The sequence below is a fragment of the Talpa europaea genome (genome assembly GCF_964194135.1).
Source record: "Talpa europaea genome assembly, chromosome: 4".
Lineage (NCBI taxonomy): Eukaryota > Metazoa > Chordata > Mammalia > Eulipotyphla > Talpidae > Talpa > Talpa europaea.
Genome location: NC_140070.1, coordinates 103,071,464 through 103,096,671, shown reverse-complemented (window position 1 = coordinate 103,096,671; position 25,208 = coordinate 103,071,464). Strand labels below are relative to the sequence as shown.

Sequence of the window (25,208 nt, the reverse complement as noted above, 5' to 3'; positions counted from 1 at the left end):
AAAACCTTGGTAACTGTCTAGCATGTATATGTCTCCTGCTTGAGTGTTTGCTACAACACTAAGCCTTGATATTAACAAGGTTATGTCTTAACAGCCTCATTACTTCCACTTGTGGTTTCTTTGGTGGCACTATCTTCTAGTTTTTGAATTTTAAAGGGTTTATGACCTAAGTGTTACATTCCCTTTCAGGAGAATTTTCTTAGTTTGTGTTGATCTTTTAAAATAGTGACAATAAAATGAAGAATTATCTCTGGTGTCTGGTTTACCATTCTATATTTCGTACCAATACAGTCGTTTTGTTAAATAGTACTTACAAAATTCCATCAATGTTTATCTGATATGGCCCGTATGTTCATTATTTTTTACCCTAATAACTACCATTCCTAATATCTACCATGTCAGAAGTTTTAAAACTTCTTGTATGTATAAACAGCTGTGAGACTGATGAAAATGTAGGCTTATATGTATATATATTTAGAAGTGAATTAGTTCACCATGCTGGAATCCAGTTTTTCATATTGTATCAATATGGTTAATGCATGTGTTATAACCTGTGACTTATGACACCTTCTGAACATTTTTAATAACTATAATTTTCCATTAAAATTATATCTGACATGAGAGCTGAGTTTATTGCAATTTCAGGTGTATTCTATCAATATTAAGAGACTATTTTGAAAACTCAGTGAATTTTTCTTGTCTTGAATTCTACATCTCAAATACAAATCAGTCAGGATTTGTGTTGAAACTAGGTTGCTAGCAAATTCAGAGAAATTAGGTTTAAAATATCTTGTACTTTGCATTAACTAAAGAAAAAATTCCAAGGAAAAAGACAGTTTGCTTTTTGATGGTATTTTACTACCTCCAAAGAATTAGTTGTAACTAAAACAGCAATAAATTGACTGAATAACTTTGCTACATTTAGAGAATAGACTATTGTGCAATACTTAGATTGCTAATCTTTTTCTAGCAGTTTTTATGTCATCTTCTTAGAAGTTGCCTCTTGATGCAAGTTTAGACCTACACACACATATCCTTTGTAGACTATCAAGGTGGCTTTAGCATTTTTATAGCACTTTGAAGATATTCCTGGCATGGAATGACTGGGTGCATCCGTAGGCTATTTAATTAATGCCATGTAGATTGCATTCTTCTTTAAAGGAAATTGTAACACTTAAATTTGTTAATTTAATGGCCCAGTTAATTGTTGATTAAACTATCAAAAACCAAATTAGTTTTATCTCACAACCAGCTGATTGTTTTATTTCACCAATAGACCTGAAATTCTATAAATGTGCTAATTTCCTGTGATGGTGAACAGAATACTGCTCTGCTCTGCACACTTAGAAAGTCCTATAGAACTTTCCACTCATTTAGCAAATGTTCGCACGTTTAACATTACAAATCTTTGGGCCTGGTGCTTTCTCGGCAAATTTTAGTTTTCAGGAGCTCCTATTAAATATTTGGGCTTTTTAAATCAGATCATTAAATTAATTTTTAAAAATTTAACCTTATGTTAGAGGAAACAACTTACTTCTTTGAAGCGATTGTGTCAAAATACCACTTATGTGTTGGTAATGTGGCTATATATATCTCACCCAAATATGAAAGCTATTTTTGAAAATATTCAAAGCCATGTTATCTATTGGCTCTGATTTGAGTTAAGCAGAATAAATAAATCCCACCCTGTGAAGGGCTGGTGCTTCTGTTTCCCCTTAAATGTAAAGTTCTAGAAGCAAAATGTTTAAGCTTGAATATTTTACAACCTTAGAAGTGAAAGATGGCCATGATGGGTCAGAATATCGATGATTCATTCAGCCTAAGCTACAGAGCACTTTACAGGGAGAAGGTGGTTGTTCTTAAAAACAGCAGTATCAGAAGGCAAGGTGTTATCCTAGTCATAAACTAATAAGAGTTTTGACTATAAGAATTGCCTTATGTGAAAGGGTTCAGGAGGTAGACCTTCACTGGTGTTGGTTCAGTGGCATAAAAGTAAAGACATCTTTGCATTCTTCCAGCTGAGGCTTGCAATTTCTTGGGCCTTCCTTCTGTCTCTCAAGATGGCTCACCATTATGTCTATTTTCCGGGCAGTATAAAGGCGACAAGGATGAGGGCAACTGATCCAGCAACTTCCAGGTCTATCTCTAGCCAGTCCTATTTACAAGGAGTACCGGAAATATATTTTTGAGCCACTCCCATTACGTAAAGTTCTGTTCATAAGGAAGAGACATTGGGCAGTGAATAAGGTAGGCCACAAACAATCTAAGCCCTCTCCTATCCCCCTGCATATGCCCACACTGAAACATTCTGCCTATGTGTGCTGTTGTGCTTATTGTCTATGAATTGATCTGAAACTTTCCTGAACCTATTTATCTTTTCAGGTTATGCTATTTCTCCCAGTTTAAATTCTTTGGGAGCAGGACTGTGCAGTGCACTGGTCTTAGAATCAGTGAGGCTGATTTAGTTCATCGCTGGTATATGAACCTCCTACATCTGAATTTTCATTTCTTCCTTTGGATAATGGAAATAAAATACCTCCTCTATCTGTGTCTTACAGGCTTATAGGATTGGATGAGCTAAGCTCATTTACTTTAACATATGTAAAAGTAAATGGTAAATAGTAAAGCTCTATACAAGTATATGGTATTATTATGAGATGATGTTCAAAACTTACCATTTCCCCAACAGATTAAGCTGTTGCTCTGAACTTCTTTTATGGCAAGTCACATGATCTGGAAGCCTCAGTCTTCCTTTATAGCAGTCTTCCTTCCAACCCCAACTATTTTTGGTCATAATAGTCTTTGATATTATTGTCTTAGTGTTTCTCCATCATTGCCTTCCCTATTGCCACCACTTGTTTAGGACCTTATAACAATCCTCGCTTGCCTGTTACAGTAGCTCTCTGAGTAAATTTAATCCCTGCACCTTCACATGTTTATCCATAGCCCTCATTTTTATTGTTGATAGACATAATATACCATGGGAAAAATAATAAATATTTTTCTACTTTGACGGATTAGGGTATTTATATTATCAGATTTTATATTGTGATAATAAATACTAATGTTAACATGTTAACATAGATAGCATATGTGGATATGTACATAGCTTATGCCTAATCCTGAGTTGTCCTTGCTGAGAAAGGAGTTCTAATTGACTTAAACTTTCATTTTCTTTAAAAACAAGTCTTCTATTCAGACAAGTACAAATTGTTCAAGTTCCTCAATGAGTCCTTCCTCATTCCTTTTCCTTTCATCAGAACATTTAGAAGAAAGTTGGATGGTGGGAGAATTTGGATTATATATAGGCTTTTCTCACTTTCTTGAAGTAAGTGTAATTACAAAGTAGGTAAATGAAATAGAGAATTGAGCTAATTGTTCTAGAGAATCATAAATATATATTCTGTGGGGCAGAGTATGAAGGTCTTTGTGACTTCCTAGAATACCCCTCATCTTGAGGTATCTTGAAAGGAAATTTACTTATTCTTTTGTTTAACAAATACTAATTTTCACTATCCTATCTGAGATTAACATTCTGTGATCTTGTGAAATTTATTGAAGTACTCAGTAAATTGCAGGCTTAGTTTGCACACATCCCCTATACTGTTTATAGATGCAGTGAAAGTCAAGAATTAACACTGATTACAATCCTAGCACATCTTTTATCCTTTAAAACCTTACAATAGGGCCTCCCTGGTGGCGCAAGGGGTTGAGCACCAGACTATGAAGCAATCCGCAGCCTCTGCCACATGAGTTCAATCCCCAGCCAACCAGGGAGCAACCCACATGGCGCAGCAGACCTCTCCTGACTTGCCCGCTGCTCCCCTCAGCAATGTACTTCAGTCAGTCTGCCTGTTCTGCTCCCCACTCTGTCTCTGGTAATCCTCCCACGCCCCCATATCTCTGGCCTGTACCCCAGCTCTTGTCTGCATAAATAAATAAATCTTTAAAAAAAAACACCTTGCAATAAAAATAACTTTCCCTCACCCCCATTGGCTGCTGTATTAATTCAGTAGTCTTTTTGACATTAAATAGAATATATAGCTAGTAGAATTGTTGCCGACTCCAGCTACTCTAGTTGTTCTAAGAGTACTTCCCATCGGCATCTCTTACGTAACCCTTTAGAAATAATATTTTCAAAAAATTGTATCTTTTAAAATTTGAGTAAACAGTTTGGAAAACTTTAAAAAAAAAACTCCATTTTTGACATTGAAAATAGTAAATATTTTCCATTTCAGATTCCATATGAGAAAAATTACTTAAGAATCATGGTTCTTTGAGGCTAAATACTGATATAAACAGTATAACTGAAGTATAGATGCAGTTAATTACACAGAAAGATTTGCCATAATGGAAATGATATTCACTTTTTTTGTTCATATCATGTGAAATGACTTATATATCATTATTATTTATTTCTTTAGGTGAATGTGTCAAACCTTTTACACCAGAGAAAGCAAAAGAAATTATAATGTCTTTACAACAACCTGCAGTCTTCTGTAACATGGTTTTTGATTGGCCAGCACGACACTGGACTGCTAAACACCTTTCTGAGGTCCTTCATGGCAAGCAGATACGATTCAGGATGGGAATGAAAAGCATAGACACAGGTAAGACTGCAAGTCATTATCATAATATATCTTCAATAGCTTACTCTTAGCAGTTTGTCTATTTCTATAGAACCCTTTTATTTTGAATCTTTTGATCACTTTCAGATAGGAAAATCCTATTGGAAGTTTTAGAAGGACAGTTTTTGTTAAGACTTTTTTTTAGGCTGAGGAACCTATCATTTACAACTCCATATAAAATGTGATTGTTCATCATTCATTGAACACGGAGGTATAATAAATATTTATTAATGTGTAATTATATATGTTCTTATGTGACTGAAAAGGACCAGGGCTCATCTATTAAATGGTACCTCCCACTTTTGACTCATGTGAAGAGTATTTTTTTTATTTGCAACATCAGGCACTATTTATAGTGCTTGGTCATCATTGGAATTTTATCTCTGCCTGACCTCTATTATATTGCATAAAAGTGAAGCACCTGGGGAGGGAGGGAGGTGGCGCAGGGAAAGAAAAAAAAGTGAAACATACTAGTTGTTTTTTTCATCCTCTGGTGAGCTTTTGCCAGCTCCTTCTTCTTCCTTGAAGGCATTTTAGTGTTAGCCTCTGGTCAGATAAAGCAATTACTATTAATTCTAAAATTAGTTCATTTAAACCAAAGAAAGGAGTCCAGAGCGGTCATCCATGTGTTTAACTTCTTTTTCAGTATGTGTAAGCTTGGTAGTCAAGAAATTCAGTGTTTGATTTTTTTATTTAAAGATTTATTTTTATTTATTTATTATACAAGAGCTGGGGGTAGGCCAAGGGTGCGGGGGGTGGGGTTCATTGAGAGGATTCACAAGAGACAGAGTTGGGAGCAGAACAGGCAGATTGACTGAAATACACTGCTGAGGGGAGCAGCAGGCAAGACAGGAGAGGTCTGCTGCACCATGTGGGTTAGCGCCCTGACTGGGGATTGAACTTGTGCTACAGTGGCTGCCAGTAGCTTCAGAGTGCTGAGACAACCCTTTGCGCCACCGGGAGGCCCCAATTCAGTGTTTTTTTCCTGAGTCCTACAGTTTGCTACCATTTTATTTTATTTAACTTTATTTTATTTACTTTTTCCCTTCAAGTCCCAAATGCAATTTGTTTATAATATATATAATGCAAAGAGATTTAATTTTGACCAACTTTGCTGTTTAAATTTGAGAGTAGAACTTTAGTATAGCCCAAAGAGAGGAGCTGAAATACATGTGTGCAAAGTGACTCTGTGAATATCTATTAATAACTCAAGAGGAACTTGAAAATCACCCAGCTTCCCTTCCAGCTTCTCCAAGCTTCTTTCTTCACATTGATCTTCTATTATCTCTCATATAATTATTCAGTTGTGGGTGCCTAGAAACCCCTTTATACTCCCATGACAGGTAGAGCAGGATTAATATACCTGAAGCTCTTTGGCTTCTCATTCTAATCACAGATCAAAATGTTTAGTATATTTTTTTTATAAATTTTATTTTTATATTCCCCAAACAATTGCAATCCCCTTATTTTGAACCCAATCCCTCCCCTCCCCACACTCCACCCTCCATAGAGTGTCTCTGGTTCACAGTTGTTTGTTGATTTTGGTTTTTGTTTATTTTTTTTATTTTTTAAATAAATTTTATTTTTATATTCCCCATACAATTGCAATACCCTTATTTTGACCCCAATCCCTCCCCTCCCCGCCCCCCATCTCCCATAGAGTGTCTCTGGTTCATAGTTGTTTGTTGATTTTGATTTTCACTTTCTTATAGTTATTCATTTTCCTGGTCCCTTATTTAAGTTTTCTAGATTCCTGCTATGAGTGAGACCATCCGGTATTTTTCTTTTTCTTTCTGGCTTATTTCGCTGAGCATGATCCCTTCCAGCGCCATCCATGTTGCTGCAAATTGCATGTGTTTATCTTTTTTGAATGCTGAGTAATATTTCACGGTGTATATGTACCACATCTTCTTGATCCAGTCATGTATTTTTGAGCAGGGGATGTCTTTCCATTTCTTTGTGTCTTCTTCTATTTCTTTTAACAGTGTTTTATAGTTTTCTTTGTATAGGTCCTTTACCTCTTTTGTTAGATTTATTCCCAAGTATTTGATTTTTTTGTTTTGATAATAAAAGGGATTTTTTTTATTTCTTCTTCTTCAGATTTATTGTTTGTGTATAGGAAGGCTACTGACTTTTGCTTGTTGATATTGTATCCTGCCACTTTACTGAACTGATTGATGAGTTGAATTAGTCTTTTTGTGGAGTTTTTGGGGTTCTCTATGTATATTATCATATTGTCTGCAAATAGTGATAGTTTGACTTCTTCTTTTCCTATTTGGATTCCTTGTATATCTTTCTCTTGTCTTATTGCTCTGGCTAGGACTTCCAGTACTATATTGAAAAGCAGTGGTGAGAGTGGACATCCTTGTCTTGTTCCAGATCTTAATGGAAATGCTTTCAGCTTTTCACCATTGAGAATGCTACTGGCTGTTGGCTTGTCATATATGGCCTTTATGATGTTGAGGTATGTTCCTTGTATCCCAAGAATTTCGAGGGCTTTTATCATGAATGGGTGTTGCACTTTGTCGAAAGCTTTCTCAGCATCTATTGATATTATAATATGGTTTTTATATTTATTTTGTTGATGTGTTGGATAACGTTGATTGATTTTCGGATGTTGAACCATCCTTGTGTCCCTGGCATGAATCCTACTTGGTCATGGTGAATTATCTTATGGATACATCGTTGGATTCTGATAGCTAAAATTTTATTGAGGATTTTTGCATCAGTGTTCATTAGGGAGATTGGCCTGTAGTTTTCCTTTTTTGTGTTGTCCTTGTTCGGTTTTGGTATTAGTGTAATGTTGGCTTCATAGAACGTGTTTGGTATTGTCCCTTCCTTCTCAATTTTTTGGAAGAGTTTGTGAAGGATAGGCACTAATTTGTCTCTGAATGTTTGGTAGAATTCATTTGTAAATCCATCAGGTCCTGGGCTTTTGTTTTTGGGGAGGTTTTTGATTACCATTTCAATTTCGCTGCTTGTAATTGGTCTGTTTAGGTATTCTATTCTTCTTTATCTAGCTTTGGGTGATTGTAGAGTTGTAAGAATTTGTCCATCTCCTCTAACTGTTCGTAGTAGTTACTGATTATTCTTTTGATTTCTGCTGTGTCCGTTGTGATTTCTCCTCTTTCATTGATGATCCTGTTTATTTGTGCTTTCTCCCTTTTTTCCTTTGTGAGCCTGGCTAGGGGTTTGTCTATTTTATTGATTTTTTCAAAGAACCAGCTCTTCTTTTCATTGATCTTTTGGACTGTTTTTTTAGTTTCAATTTCATTTATTTCTGCTTTTGTTTTTATTATTTCTTTTCTTCTACTGGTTTTGGGGATTTTTTGTTGTTCTTTTTCTAGATCTTTGAGCTTCGAGATTAGGTTGTTTCTTTGAGTTCTTTCTTGTTTCTTGATGTGAGCCTCTATTGCTATATATTTTCCTCTTATTACTGCTTTTGCTGCATCCCATACATTTAGGATATTGGTGTCCTCCTTGTCATTCAATTCAAAGAATTTTTTAATTTCTTCTTTGATCTCCTCATTAGTCCAGTGGTCTTCCAGTAGTGTGGTTTTCAATCTCCATGAGGTAGGAGAGTTCCTTGCCTTCTTTTTATGGTTTATTTCTAGTTTGATGCCTTCATGGTCAGAAAAGATGGTTGGTATGATTTCAATCTTGGTGTATCTGTTGATGTTTGTCTTGTGTCCCAGTATGTGACCAATCCTGGAGAATGATCCGTGTGTGCTTGAGAAAAATGTGTACTCCGTTTTTTTGGGGTTTAGTGTTCTATAGATGTCTGTTAAGCCCAAATGCTCTAGGTCCTTATTTAGAGCTTTAGTGTCTTTACTTATTTTTTATCCATTGTTGATAGTGGTGTGTTGAAGTCTCCCACTACGTATGTGTTTTCTCTGATGTCTGTTTTCAGAGATGACAACAGTTGTCTGATATATTTTGGTGCTCCTTTGTTTGGTGAATATATGTTAATGAGTGTTATTTCTTCTTGAAGTATTGTCCTCTTGATCATAATGTAGTGACCGTTGGGGTCTCTTTTTATCTTTTTTTTTTTTTTTAAATTCTTTTTTTTTTTTTTAATTTTTTTTTTTTCTTTTATAGAGGCATGTTTTTATTTATTTGTTTGTTCGTTTGTTTCGTTTATACATGCACTGGGTACAGTCAGAAGCGCGGGAGGGTGAGAGAATTCACCAGAGCCAGAGCGGGGAGCAGAGCAGGCAGAAGGACCGAAGTACACTGCTGAGGGGAGCAGCGGGCAGCAGGAGAGGTCTGCGTGCCATGTGGGACCCTCCTATGGTGGCCAGGGAGCAGCCGGGAATCGAACCGGCGCTGCAGAGGCTGCGGGCAGCTTCGCAACCCAGCGCTCAACCGCTGCGCCACCGGGGAGGCCCTCTTTTTATCTTTTTGAGTTTGAAATCCGTTTTATCTGATATAAGTATAGCTCTTCCTGCTTTCTTTTTTGGTCCATTTGCTTGTAGGATTGTTTTCCATCCTTTAACTTTGAGTCTATTTTATCTTTTGTAGCTAAATGTGTTTCCCGGAGACAGCAAAAGGTTGGATTTCATTTCTTAATCCAGCCTGTGACTCTGTGTCTTTTTATTGAAGATTTTAGTCCATTTACATTTAGAGTTAATATTGATATGTTGGCATCAGTATTTGCCATTGTGTTTGTCTTTCCTTTGATTTTATTTATTTATTCTTTTAATAACTTTTTTTTTTTTTGGCCTTCTTTTGTTGTTATTCGTCCCTCTGAGGTTCTGGCTTTAGGACTCTTTGTAGTATTTTTTGGAGTGGGGGTTTAGTCGAAATGAAATTCCAGAGTTTCTGTTTGTCTGGGAAGGTCCTTATTCTTTCTTCATAGAGGAAGGAGAGCTTTGCGGGATAGAGTATTCTTGGTTGGCATCTGTTTTCTTGGAGTCTGTTGACTATGTCCCTCCACTCTCTCCTTGCCCGTAGTGTTTCTTCGGAGAAGTCTGATGTCAGCCTGATTGGTTTTCCTTTGAATGTTATCTGTTTCTTCCCTCTTGTCAGCTTCATTATTTTTTCCTTTTCCTGGATTCTTGGAGCTTTCCTATTATGTGTCTTGCTGTATTTTTTCTTTCGTCATGGAAGTTTGGTGTTCTTCTTGCTTCTTATATATCATTTTTCAGCTCCTCCTTCACGTTTGGGAAGTTCTCTTCAATTATCTCCTTGAATATTTTCTCTGTTCCTACATCTCTCTCCTCTCCTTCTGGTATTCCTATAACTCTATATTTCCTTTCCTCATGGAGTCAGATAGTTCCCGAAGTCTTTCTTCGGTCTTTTTCCTTCTTACTTCTCTTTCCTTTTCTGTTTTGGTTCTTTTTATTTCTGTGTCTTCAAGAGTGCTTATTTGTTCTTCCATTTCATCTATTCTGCTTTCATTGCTTTTCCCAGAGTTCTTTAGTGCCTCCATTAATTCTTTGATCTCCTGCATTTCTTTTACTTCCCTCTTTAAGGACTCAATTTCATTCTTCTGATCGTTGATTATTTTTTCCTTATCATTGTTTTCCTTTATGACTTCTGTCATTTTTTTAATCATGGTAATTTTAAATTCTCTTTCTGGAAGGCTCAGAAGTTCTTCCAAGTTACTGTCGTTGCAATCTGGAGGGTGGTTTTCTTTTTATGGTGTGCTTTTTTCCTGAGGAGTTGCTAGGTTGCGTGTGGTTCTTCTACTCCCTACTGTCTGTTTTCTAATTTGCCATATGCATTGGGACACTGTGTTGCTGGGACTGGCCGGCGTCTTGGGTGAACTTCTCCGCTCCCCTCTGGCTCCTCTGGGAGCCATCTGTCGGTTTCAAGCAGTCTTTACTGAAGTAAGGTCCCTGTTCTAAAATGCCGATGCGGGGACACACTCCCCTGCATGCCTGGTCTGCCCCGGCAGTGGGTTCCCACTTCCTCTCTGGGCTTGGACTGTAGGCCAGAAGGGGCCTGGCATGGGCGAACTTCCCAGCTCACCTCTGGCTCCTTTGGGAGCCTTCTGCTGGTTTCAGGCAGTCTTTACTGAGGAAATGTCCCTGTTGAACATTTTTTCATATGCCTGTTGGCCATTTGCATTTCCTCTTCAGAGAAGTTTCTTTTTAGCTTTTCTGCCCATTTTTTGACTGGATTATTTTCTTTGTTTTTGTTGAGTCTCATCAGCTCTTTGTAGATTTTTGTAATCAGTCTTTTATCATTAGTGTCGTGTACAAAAATGTTCTCCCAGTTGGTGGGGTTTCTCTTTGCTTTTGTTATTGTCTCTTTTGCTGTGCAGAAGCTCTTTAATTTGATGTAGTCCCAGCTGTTTATCTTTGCCTTCACTATCAACTGCTTTGGGTGATGTGTCTGTAAATATATCTTTGATGTGCATATCATGTAGTGTTTTGCCTATATTTCCTTCTATGTATTTTATGGTTTCAGGTCTTATGTCTAGTTCTTTAATTCATTTTGAGTTGGTTGCTGTTTATGGTGTGAGGTAGTAGTCAAGTCATGTAGCATGTTTTTGAGCAAGTATCTGTACTTCATTTCCTTTTATTGCTGAATAGTGTTCCATTGTGTGGACTTGTGACATTTTGTTTATCCATTCATTAGTTGATGAACATTTGAGTTGTTTCCATCTTTTGGCTATTACAAGTATTCGTACACAAGTTTTTGTGTGGGCATACATTTTCACTTTTCTTATGTGTGCATCTAGAAGGGGAATTGCCTATTCATATCATCATTCTTTAACCCTTTGAGAACCTGCCAAACTTTTTTCCAAAGCAGCTGAGCCATTTCACACTCCCACCCCAGTGAATGTGATTTCTAATTTCTCCACATGCTTACCAACGCTTACCTCATTTTAAATTCTAACTGTCCTGATTGGTGTGAAGCGTCACCTCATTGTGATATTGATATATATTTCACTAATGACTGATTATTACTGAACATTTGTTCATGCACTTATTGACCATTAGTGTATTTTCTTTGGAAAAAGATCTTTTTTGGGGAGGGGTTTCCCTCTGTTTTTTTGTTGAGTTGTAAAAAGAGATCTTTATATTTTTGGATGCTAGATACTATCAATAGATTATATATAAAATATTATATATGTAAAATATAAAATATTTGTACATCATATATACATATATATATATATATGATGGGCTGTTTTAAGTTTTTTTAAAGTTCTATCTTTGAATATAAATGTAACCCTTCCACAGGCAGTATAGAGTAGTAGTATAAGAGAACTGACTCTGGAGTCAGCTTGCATAGGTCCAAATTTTGACTTACTGTCTGACCATGAGCAAGTCACTTAACTTTTCTCTAGCTTAGAAATGTTTTTAAGATTAAATGCACCTCTATACTTAAGACATTTAGAATAGTGGCCTAGCACATAATAAATGCTCAACAAATGTTATTTGAAAATAGAAGTAATCTGAAAATATAAGCATGATTTCTTCATTGTGTTGAAAATTGAAAAACTAGGAATATTCAAAGAAACTTAAACACTTAGGTTTTACTACCAAGAGATAACCGCTAGTTTTACTTTGATATGTCTCTGCAGGCATTTTTGTATTTTAAAAATAAAGTATTAATTTTAGCAGCTTGCCTTTTAAAGTAATATTATTTAAAGGCTTCTTATTGAAGTAACTTTGATTTATAACGTAAAAGTTTCAGGTATGCATCATTGTAAATCAATATCTAAATATTCCCCACTAAAATCTAATTCCATCCTTCACCATGTAATTGACCCCTTTTACTGGATTTGCTCATTCCTCCTTCCTCTAATAATCACTGATTTGGTCTTACAATATAAGTTTATCTTTATTTTACTTCACTTGTTTGTGTTTCTTTATATATCATATGAGTGTGAAATCATATAGTTTTTGTTTTTTTTACAGCCCTTTTTTTAGACATTCTGAACAGCTTCTTTTGATATTAAATGTGTTTTGAACAACTGCATAATATTCCATTATATGGCACTATCAACTTATTTTTTAAATTCTCTTATTTTTATTATTTAGATTGCTGAGAAGTTTTGAACTTATGTTCCTTGATTGTAATTAGTATCTTTGAACATAAATCTTGTTCTCACGATTTCACTAGGATAGTTGCCTAGAAAGAGAATGACTGGGTCAAAGGGTAGGGATATTATCGTTAGCAAACCACGCTCCATGAAGCTTCTTATACCAGAAACCTCTGAGTCATTCTGATTGCCTTTCTAAGTAGTTTCTGGTGACTTGATGACTAACATCCTAAATATCTAACATCTACCTGCTTCTCTCTCCCTGGCCAACTTCTAGTTGGGGTTAGCCTGCCCTCTCTCACCTTTGTAGGAGCAGTAATTTCATCCCGAGTCCCTCTGAATCACCTGCCCTCCCCACCTGGGTCATTTTCATACTGAAACCAGAGACTTTTTCTTTTTTTTTTTTTGAAAGCGAAGCTCATCTTACTTCTTTGCTTAAAGTTCTTAAATGATTTGCTGTGATCCTAGGCTAAAGAACAAAATCTTTGTGGTGGCGTAGAAGGCTCTATTTGTCCCATCAACTCAATCTCTCTCCCAGCTCAGACCAAACAAGCATTTTTTCAGCTTTGTGTATTTTCAGAAATATAATAAGATAATTTATTAGTCAAACCTGATTTGGGGGGGTGAGAGAAAGAGAGGTGGTCAGAAAAGACTTATGTTGAGAAAATGACTTGGGGCAAAGACTATTTCTTTGTAACACTTAGCACATATTTCTTAGTAACACTTAGCACATATTTCTTAGTAACACTTAGCACAGTTATTATCATTTGACTACTTGTATAAGTAGTTAATCGTTCAAAGTCTCTCTTCTCCTCAAGAAGGTCACCTTTATGTGGGCAAGGGCCTGGCTTATCATGGGCTGGCTGAGTACCCAATAGACATTCAGATATATGCAAAGAGAGCATAAAAGACCTTTGACATATATATATATATATATATATATATATATATATATATATATAATTGCTTTGCAGAAAGGTGATTTCCATTTCCATCCCTTTCAGAACATGCAAGGTTGCCTGTTAATGCCACTCCTTTGTCAAAAGTGAGATTTATCTTTTAAAACAATTATTTATTTATTTATTTATTTATTTATTTATTTATTTTGCACAGAATGGGGTGTTGGCCAGAGGTGTGGGGAGGGAGGGTGGTTTGAGAGGATTCACCAGAGACAGGTAGGTTTACTGAAAATACGTTGGTAATATTAACTTACCTATGTGCATGTAAAATATTCTGCTCTGGGCCTCCCCGGTGCTGCAGTGGTTGAGCACTGGGTTGCGAAGCTCAACACCGGTTCTGCAGCACCGGTTCGATCCCCGGCTGTTCCCCGGCCACCAGAGGAGGGTCCCACATGGCGCGCAGACCTCTCCTGCGGCCCGCTGCTCCCCTCAGCAGTGTACTTTGGTCCTTCTGCCTGCTCTGCTCCCTGCTCTGGCTCTGGTGAATTCTCTCACCCTCCCGCACTTCTGACTGTACCCAGTGCTTGTATAAATAATAAATAAATAAATCTTTAAAAATAAATAAATAAAATATTCTGCTCTTTGCAGAAAATTTTTACTTTGCTATTATTTAGAGTAGTTTTGTATAAATGAGTCATGCCCATGAATAACAAACCAGTGTGGATACATAGTAGATGTCTGTAAACTTTCCTGTTAACTCTCCTCTTTTGTGGCATTTGTTTTTTCCTATATGCCTATATTGAATATAATATATTCTGTGCTTATATTGAATTTAATAAATTCTGTGGGATGGCACAGAATTTTTCATTTCATTATATGAGATCCCAAATTCTCTATTATTCTGCTTAAAATTTTATCTTTGTCCAACTATTTTATAAACTCAAGAGTATTGTCTATTTTGTGTTCTCACAAAGCTGATCACAGTGCTAGTTACAAATTAGGAACTTATTAAATGACTGAAATAAATGAGTTTATGAATGAACAGACTTTAAATTGCTGTTGTCCACTTAGTAATTATGAGGAACTGTGTATGTTATTAGATGTAGTATTAAGTAAAAAAGTTTTCAAATGACAGTTTTTAATTTTTTTTTTTAATCTGTAGCAGTGGTGCTGAAACTCTGGTCTCAGGATCCATTTACACTTAAAAATTTAGTATCCCAATGAAATTTTTTTCCATTGGATTATATCTAGTGATATTTACTATATTAGAAATGAAAACTGAGACATTTTGAAATAGAAGAACATGAGCACACATTCTAATAGCTGTCAGCTTTGATATCTGTACATATGTTGTCTCTCAAAAACTCCCATTTTTAAGAGAATGAGAATGAAAAAGGCAAAAAATGCCATAGTCATATTGTGGAAATTGTTTAGAACTCACAGACCCCTGACAAGGTCTTAGAGAATTGATAATCTACAGTATTCCACTGAGTCACTATGTCAAACGATACTAAGGGTAAGTCTTTCATCTTAACGTTAAAACCATGATTTTCACTTTTATGTTTAATCATGAAGATTGTGAGTGTTGCAAATGGTTCTACTTATACAGCAAATACAAAATTAATTTTTATGTTAAATGATAGTTAACATTTTTTTAAATTGAAACTATCTTCATTTAAAAAAACAGTATTTGGAAATTATATCCAATATACATTTACAGTTGAGTTCTCTTCCATTGTAGTTCCTCAGTTTGAAAATGCATGTAGTTATGTAGAAGCTACACTTGAAGAGTTTCTGACCTGGAACTGTGACCAGTCTAGTATTTCTGGACCACTTAGAAATTACAATCACTCCAAATTCTGGGCTTATGCTGACTACAAATATTGTGTCAGTCTATTTGAAGACAAGACAGATATTTTCCAGGTAAGTCAATACATTTGTTTTAGTCAGTGTAATAATTTGTTTGTAAGATTACAAATTTAACTCTCCCTGGCATTTTTTCTTGCTTAAATGGTTACTTATTTTACTTAAGTAGTCACTGTGAGTCTTAAGTATTTTTATCCACCAAACCAAAAAATTTGCTTAAGAGAGGTATAATGCTTGGCTTACAGATAAGCAGCTTCTCACTATAGACAATGCCCTGCTTAACTATGGTTTGATTTAGGATTTCTGGCTTTATGATGATGCAAAAGTGATACATATTCAGTAGAAAATCCAGTGTGCTTTCAAGTGTGTATGTTTATGTAGGAACCCATACAGCTGTTCTGTTTTGTTTAGTATGGTTTCAATGAATTGCATGAGATATTAAGTACTTCATTATAAAATAGACTCTGTGTTAGGTGATTTTGCTCAACTAATGTAAGTGATCCAAGAGGCTGAGCTATGATGTTCCGTAGGTTAGGTGTGTTAAATACACTTCCTACTTAGGATATTTTCACTTTACGATGGATGTATCACAACTATGTAAATGTAACTCCAGCATAACTCAAGGTAGAAGTGTATTTTCTTACCCACCAAACTTCCTACACATTCCTTCTGCCTTTAAGCAGCAGCTGTACTGGTTTGGAATATATAGGAGCATGGGTTGTATATAAAACTTCATTTCATCCTGACCTACATACAATTCTTGTTTTGTCAGTGAGGCAGATGGAGGTACAAAGCTGATTACAGGAAGCATTCCAAGCTGCTGCTGCATTCTCCCTGTGCTTAGGGTTTAGCATAGACCTATGGCCTGATGCAGTGTTGGACTCTTGGCATTTGGTTGTAGAAACCCCTCTATAGAAAGTAGAGGAGTGTTTGCAGAAGTAAGTATGTGGAAGTTCTTGGGCTTGTGTTGACATAACTGCAGAGCTTGCAGACTGGCAGTTTATTTTGTGGGGAGATTTTGCAACACCCCCTCTGGTTCTGTGTGTGTCTTAGGCATTGACAAAAAGAGTACCCATCCCATGAAGTCATTTGGATGATCTGCCTAGGTCAAGACTCCAGAGTCCTCCATCCTGCCTCTAGTCCTTTGTGTATTTGACTGTTGCTCTAGGTTGTGCTCCCCAAGCTCCTGTCCTCTCCAGTCACCACTATCACCTTGGTTTTGTTTCAGATACCCTGATAGTCCTTGGTAGTCCTGAGCAGTTTTCCATTCAGGCTATATATTTTTTTTAACTTTGAGTCTAGGTATAGATGCTGAGGTTTATGTAGTTATTATAATACACTGTCAATCCTCTGTACCTTTCCTTAATTAAGATGTTAAAATGTTTACTTAAATTTTGCTTTTATTAAAAAGGAAAAATCATTTCCCATGTAATTGTTAGTTGAAGATATATTTTTAGTCATACAACCATGAAAGAAATGCATCTTTGAAAACATTCAGTAAAGAGTTTCTGAATCCAAAAACCATACCAAATTTACTATTTACTCATTTTAAAAAAAAAAATGCTTTTTTTAAGAAAAAGATTTATTTATTTATACAAGAACCCCAGGGTACAGGCCAGATGTGCGGGAGGGTGAGAGGACCCACTAGAGATAGAGCGGGAAACAGAGCAGGCAGACTGATGAAATACACTGCTGAGGGGAGCAGCAGGAGAGACAGGAATGGTCTACTGCACCATGTGGGTTTCTCCCTGGCCGGCCGGGATCGAACCCGCACTGCAGAGGCTGTGGAAAGCTTCACAGTGAGGTGCTCAACCGCCTGCGCCACGAGGGAGGCCCTGTTTACTCATTTTTAAATGATCCTTTTGGGGTCCTTTTTTTTCCCCTTACATTCTTCATTGTGATCACTTTTTCAATCTTTAATGCTCTAAGTTTTAGATGTTATAGTTAACTTTTAGAGTGTTATATTTCTCATACCCCACCCACTGTGTAGCTTAGACTAGTAATTTTTTAATCCATATTTCAGGTAAAAATTTGCATAATAGTAATATTTAATAAGAACTTATATTTATAGTTTGCCAGGTGCTTTATATATATATAGTCCTCATAATAACCCTTATGATTTAGTAATATTCCCTGTTTTAAGAAAAAGAGGCACAAAGAAGTTAAGTGAACCTTTTCTGAAATTATGCAACTGAGAGCTTTTAACTACTGAATTGTGTGCCTACAGAGGATTCAAATACATTCAGTTTTGAGGAGACTGAAGGTAGGATTAACTACCTCTAAGTGGATCCATCTATGCTCTGCCTTGGATGAATCTCTAATCTGACCCCATCAATTGTGTTGTCTCAGCCTAATTGTGTTGTTTGGGCCAATGTGTCCTGTTCATTAAGTGTTGATATTAAAAGGCAGCCTTTTGGGACTATGCTGAAATTCCAGTTAAACACTTATAAAATCTGGTATTTTTTAGTTGAATAAGTTTTATGTCAGCTCACATTATGGCAATTCATCCTCTGGATCAGAGTAGGCAAATCTGCCAGTGAACAACCAAGCCCATGAAGATAACGTTTTTTTTTTAATCTAAGTTGTTATTTTGCTTTTACTGCTATAATTCATTCAATAACTAAGTTTTATTATTGTTTTTATACATCTGTCATAAAAATAGTAAGTAAAAATTAATACTGGTAAATTTTAAAAATACTTTTTGTGTAAAATAAAACCCTGTGTGGACATAATCATTTTAATGAAAATAACTATATTCAAAATTTTTTCAGTGTTACAAAAGAAGTGGTGTTGTGTTTTCTTACATTTTTGTAAGTCCCTTTAAAGTCAGGCCTAACCAGCTGGATTCTTATATCTGCTTATTCGTTCAATTTGTTGTAATTTAATAGTTTGTTTGAAGTATATGAAAAATATCTCAGCTCACACAGATATACAGCTCAAAAAGAGAAGAGTGCTTTATGAAATTGTGCATTTTTAAAACAATCCTACACCAAATTTGACAAGAGGTCATTTAGAAGGTCTTTCCTCCCACCCCCAAATATTTGGGGATTTTACACATATCTTTCTGTTAATGATTTCTAATTTAATTTTATTGTAGCCATAGAACATACTTTGTATGATTTTAGCCATTTCAAATTGATTGTTTTATGACCCAGAATATAGTTTCAGGAGCACTTGAAAATAATTGTATTCTGCTGTTGTGTTTTCTGTTGTTGTGTAAGTATCAATTAAAAAAAATTGACTATTCAAGCCTCCTGTATCCTAACCAGTTTTCTGTATTCTTGTTTTACGCATTATATAGAAAGATATTAAAATCTCCCAACTATAATTGTATATTCATTTCTTTCTCAATTTAGGTTGGTCAATTGTCGTTTCCTATATTTTGAAAATATTATTAGTTTCATGCACACTTTTATGATTATTTTGTTCTCTTAATGGCTCCATCTCTTAGGATGATGAAATGCCCCACTCTTTTCCTGAATTCTTTCTTGTTCCACCCTCTGCCTTGTTGGTTTACCTTTGGTTAGTGTTAGCATGAAAAAGGTGTACCTCTTATATGACTCTATTTATATAAAACTGAGAATTTGCAAACAAATTTATAGTGACAGAAAATAAATCATTGGTTGTCTGAGAAAGAGGGTGTAGAGCGAGATGGGCTGATAAGAGTCATGGAGAAACTTTTAGACATGACCAAAGTATTTGTCATTTTTATTGTAGTCATGCTTTCTTGGGTATATACATATGTGAAATTCCATAACTTTAAATATATGCTGTACATCAATTTAATTTAAATTTTGTTTAATACATTATCAGTAATACCTCAGTAAAGCTGTTTAAAAAATATGCTACTAGTATGCTTTGGTTCCACTCTTGTGATATCAAATAACAAATAACATCTTAGTAGTATTATGAAAATAATTGTGACCGCACAAATCTCTTGAAAGTGTCTCAGGGACCCCCAAGAAGTCACTGGGCCACTTTGATAACCTCTAGTCTGCAACATCACTCCTGAAATCACTCTTTCTTCCTCTAGTTCCCTCTTCCTCTACTTCTAAAACAGTTTCTTATGAAAGTACGTTTCAAGTCATTCTCTAAATTGAAATATGTTAGCCATGTTCATAAACATTGCATGACTTGAAAATGTAAGCATAGCTTGTAGGACTCTTTTTAAAACGACTCACTGTGACCTGTTTCCTCTACATAAGCCCCCTGTCCAATCTCCTTTCTAAATGCTAGACAGCCGAATTTTCTCTCAGTCTCTGGCCTTTGCTCATGCTCTTCTCCATTTCTCCCAATTAAACTTCTACATCTTAGGATCCAGCTCAGAATTAGCCTTGACTTCCAAAGCTTTCTCAACAATTTGTACCCACATCTATACACCCCTTGCCTTCATTCCTATATGTTTTATTTGGATTATTATTTAAATGGTGTATGATATAGAATACTGTATCTTGTTCCTTTACAATGTTGTAAGTTCTTTGGGAATAGGGACTATGTTTTATAATTTTTTAATACTCAAAACTGCTAACATAGTGCTGAATGATTATATCAGTGTATTTTTTTTTCTAGTCTCACCATTTCTTGTTTTGATATTTTTTTTTTGGTCTTTAAGATCCTTCAGAGAATGTTGTAACTTAAATTCCTACCTTTACCCTTATCAAATTTTCTGTGGCCTCTAGTTAATCAATGTAGCATTGATAAGAAATTTTTAGTTCTTGTCAATCTTCTACTATAGTTTCATAAGTTTTTACTTCTATCCTCCACTTAAAGCTTCATCTGTTAACTATTTTCTTCCACAAATTAAATTCATACACTGATGAACATAATATTAATATACACTGATAAATATGCTGATATGATTAGAAAAAGTCCTGTAGCATTAAAGGTAACCAAAAATTTTTGACACTTACCTGACTTTCATTTATGACAAATGAAATTAATCTCAGTTTTTACTTAAACTTATCATTGACTAATCTAAGGAAAGCATTTATTTGAAACATTTTGTTCTCTACTTTCCAAGGAAGGTAGGGAATTTGTGACACATAAAAATCTCTTTATCTCTGACTCGTTTGGTAAGAATAACAGGTATTAGCTTTTACAATTATCAATAAATGTTAGCATAATTGAGGCTATAGTGAATCAACATATAGCAAGAGGGATTTTGCACAAAGAATGTTTCCTAGGTAGATTCCATTTTATGTTGTGATTCAGACTACCTACTTAGAGTCAGGATCCCTGTTAAGTCACTGGGATATAGAATCCCCAAATGTGGTACATGAAAGATTAGTTCTAACCGTTTTGTATTTTGTAACATAGTTATGAGAACATGTTGAGATGGAACCACGTGGTTTAGTAATAATTAAAGGAGTCTGATGGCCAGCGATGCTTCCACCCAAATGTAAGAACTGGGGTGTATATCCAAGCTTATCTGTGGGTAGAGTTAACTGCCTTTTGTTCTGTTTACCTAAGGCAGTTTTTCTGAGAAAAAAAGGCTTAAGTACTTGCTAATTTTAATGTTCCTCTAAGGAGCTGTTTGAAATTTTAAATTGAAGTGTTTATTCTTTATAAATTGTACATATTAATTACATTAAATTTCCATTTTTTGCTGTTTTTGTTAGTTTTTTTGTTATTAATTCAGATATAAGTCCATTACAGTATTATGTTTAGAATCAGTTTTCCTATATTTATGATATGGGCATGGAGAATGAATAAAATGAGACAACTTTTAATGAGACCTATAGGCTTAAATTAATCATGATCATAAGTTGCTCAAACACTAAGGGATAGGTAAAAGAACAAATAGTTTTGAGTTCGGCATTTTCAGAGTCTAATTTTGGTGTGAACGCCTCTAAGCTCATTTAACCTCTTTGTTTCTTAGATTTTTTAATCTGTAATACAGTATGAAGATAGTATTTTCTATATTCTTTAAATATTTTACCAAGCCATCCTTTAGAACTAAACAACTTAAAGAATGAGTTGTTTTTAGTAATTGGTTTACAGGGTAGACTAAAAAACAGCCTTTTTTTAAATTATAAGAATCATCCCAGTTTTCTATACTTCTTTGGTTAAAACGGTAAAATTATGGGAGATTTGGTTACTTGCACAACATTTTTAAAATGATGTTTGATTCTGCAACAATTATTTAACTTGCTAATTGGAACAGGTTTAGAAGTACTTAGGTTCAGTATAAAAATAGATCCAGTTACATATATCAGTAACTCAGCAAATTTTTGAGCATTTATTGTGCTCACTGTTTCAGTTACTGGAGATGCCAATTTGAATAAAATAAAAAAGTTGGCTTTTGTAGTCCTTAAAGTTTTTTTGGGGCTTTACATCTTTGTCCCATAGAACTTTAAAAGCCAAATGCAAAAGCGAAGTCTTAAGAGTATACAATGTGCTACTAGGGTTCAATACCATTTCTGATATTTTCTCATTTAAATGGTTCTAATAGTCTTAGAATATTATGCACAATCAAGAACATTGAAGCATATACACTTTCTTGAGTGTTTTTTAAATTTACAACCAGATTTCTAGAGTCTCATTTGAACTATTGGGGACATTTTTAGTTGAGCAATTTCCAGAACTGATCCTCATCACAGTTACGTGTACCTAAAGGAATTCTGTTTCAAAATATTGTGATAACAGAAAGTAGATCTGTGGTTTCTTGGGCTAAGAGTGGAGGCAACCAGAGTGACTGCACAGGAGTAAGAGGCAACTTTTGGGGGAAACAGAAGTTTTCTTTATCTTGATTGTGGTAATGTACACAGGTGCCTACATTTGTTGAAGCATGTTGAATTGTACTCTAAAATGCTTGTTTTTAATGCATGTAAAATTTGCCTCCCTAAAATAAATTTTAAGGGAAAATAAGGCAATGGAAAAATATTCTTCCTAGATATTCTGTTATATTGGTATTAAAGCAGTATCTCCCAGACTAATTCTTTGCTCCACAAAAATGCATTGTCATCCCATGTGTCCTGAGTTTTCATTTGGAAAATATGATCAGTTTATATATTCATCAAATAAAACCATCATTACTTATGTTATTTACATGTATTATTACGGCATTATTTATGTATTCTGTTCAGAACACTAGACCATCCATAGGGAAAGAGGAGAATATAGTGTCTGTCCTACTTTTGCATTATAAGCAAAGTTTATTTTCATTGGCCAGCCAATTTTGAGCTATGAGTGAGCGATGAATTTTGCTCTTAATACTCATTCTCTACTGAAGCTGTGCTACATTTGGTCTTAACTTGAAATATACTTGTCTTATTATTTTCATCCCATTTTTCCTCGGTGTCTGTAAACTGCAGATAATAAACTTCCCTGATATATTCTAGGAAGAGGCTCACAATCAGGGCTGACAGAATCTCTTCGGTTTGAAATGTGGGGAGGGCAAAAAGTAGGACTGAATTGCTAGTTAAGTCCTTTAAGTGCTGGGGTAGGATGTGATACAGTTCTCCCTGTCTCTGTGCCATGTGCCCCGTCAGTCACTTGACTTCTCACTCTCCCTCCCTCAGCTTCTCACATACCCTGTTGGTTAAATTTTTTTAATTCATTTTTTGCTGCATCAAAAGCCCTTTTGTTTGCCAAAGATGAAAATGCATACATTGTACAAAAATGAAAAATGATGTAAAAAATACATAAAATACATTTAAAGAATAAAATAAAAAATGAAGAAAAAATTAAAACATTTTCAGGTAGGCAAAACCTGAGATAATTCATCACTTGTATTCTTATACTAAAAGAAATGTTAATCAATGTGTTTGATAATAACTGTTTGAGTCTATAGCTAGAACTTTATATTTTATTAATATAGCAATATGTGATATTTCAAAAGGAGCAAGTAAATCTTTTAAAAATTAAAAAAAAAGTCCTTTTGTTAGCATTTGTGGTGATGGGTGGCTAGACCCAGAACCAATGAAAGAGGTTCTAACCTGGTGACAGATTTGTGGCTCCTTTGCCTGATGATACTTTGCATTCGTTGTGGCAACCAAATAGATGTCTATTTTTTTTTAATAGTGCTAACAAAAGGACAGTACTATCCCTTAGTTTCCACATATAGGAAAAGTGTGTAACTATATCATAAGGATTAAATGAGATGATACAAATAAAATGTTACAATCAGAACATTGTAAGGATTCAATAACCAGGTATAGAGAACTTGTTTGCAGTTGAAAATGTAGGTATAATTAGATGTTAAGACTGGAAATGGAAATTTGAAAGTCATGTACGGAGGTAGTTGTAAACATGGTAAAATATCAGGTAAAAACTAACAAGATTCAGTTTAAGAAGAATAAATGTAAATTACTTATTCTAAGACTGTTTTCTAGAACTTACTAATAAATGATGCTGAAGAGATATGTCTTGGCAACAGTTCCTAAGAAAAAGGTAGCAAACCCAAGATTAGCCATGGTATAATTCAGGTGTTTTAAAAACCAAACAAACCACTGTCCAACACTATGTTAATAACCTCTGTCCTGGTCACTGACTGTGGAAATCCCACCTACAAGGTCGCATGTAGGCTGGGTCTGGGATTCACACTTGGACCCAAACTTTAAGCAGGCTGTTGATAAAGTGAAGGTAGCTGAAAGGAGAGCAACTGGAAGGAATAGTTAATGGTACTGAATCAGGTATAAAACAGTAAAAAAGATAAGGGTGAGGGCATGACAGAAGAGAAAATAAACTTGTCTGCTTCTGTGGAAAACATATCTGGGATATTCTGAAAATTCCAAGAAGCAGATTTTGATTTTGTAGAAAGTTGTCAGTCACACACTTGTTTACTCTTTTGAGGATGGTGCAAAATAGAATTTTCTAGATATGGATGATTTCTGAAGACTTCTCCAACTCTTGAAGTGTTCATGAGAATAGATTATAGGATGGATCACCTCAATCAGTCACCATGGTAGTAGCCTAACAGGGTCACTTGCTTCTGACCAGACTCAAGGCATATTTCTGATGGACCTGCACTGATCTCAAACACTTGACTATCCATTAGTTGCTGAACTCAGTTGGCAAAAGTCCCACCTCCCAGGACCTGTGGGGGAAAGAAATAGGAACACTAATGCTGTCTATTTTCTGACAAACTTACTTTGACTCACTCTCTGCCACTTCCCCAAACTTTGAATTCCCCTTCACACTTTGATTTCCTCAGCCAATTTGCAGCTGAATTTTAGGTAGCTTGGTTCACCCTGATGTAATCTTTCCAAAATGATTTTTCCTTTTTAGTCATTTCTGTTGTTAAATAAGAAGTCAGGAAGCTTCTTGTTAGTTTCTCATTCATTCACCCCCACACCCTGCAGAAAAAAATCTTCCCACTGTGATTCTTTCTGGAGCAATGTTCTTAGAACAGTTTCTCACCTTGGGTTTGCCCATCACCTCCTCCCAAGTATGTGTGAAATCCAGTATGTGTGTGCATTTATCTGAGGAGACAGGTGTTGGCATTCTTTAGATTTTGAAAGGGGTATTTCACTAAGAAGATTAAGAATCACTTAAACCAGCTTCTTAGCTAAGGCAGATGGGCAAATCTCTCCCCACCTTTTTTATACTGCCTTTAGGTAAATTGCATTTGGAAGTGTGGTGAGTTGTTCAACAGGACCAAGTTTACTGGAAGTCTCCCTAAGCCCCCTGCTTGGGCTCAGAGGTGTCCTTCTGGGATCTTAGAACACTCTGCCCACTTCTGTCAGTTGGCACATCATAGTGACAGGATCCACTGTGTATGGATAATCTCTATTACTAAATTCAAAGGGTGGTGTGTGTAGTATTAATTTTTATGTACCAAATACCCAGCATCATGCCAGGTATTTGATAGATGCC

The 25,208-nt window shown here is 35.4% G+C and overlaps 1 protein-coding gene across 1 annotated transcript in view; it reads left to right on the top strand.

The window, feature by feature from the left end:
* Nucleotides 1–25,208, top strand: part of HSPBAP1 (HSPB1 associated protein 1) — a gene marked incomplete at both ends in the record, with an annotated part of 45,484 nt that overhangs the window by 6,524 nt on the left and 13,752 nt on the right. Inside the window, 2 exons of the mRNA XM_084232683.1 lie at nucleotides 4,425–4,610; nucleotides 15,268–15,449. Coding sequence (XP_084088809.1) covers nucleotides 4,425–4,610; nucleotides 15,268–15,449 — 368 coding nt within the window. The remainder of the gene's footprint in view (nucleotides 1–4,424; nucleotides 4,611–15,267; nucleotides 15,450–25,208) is intronic.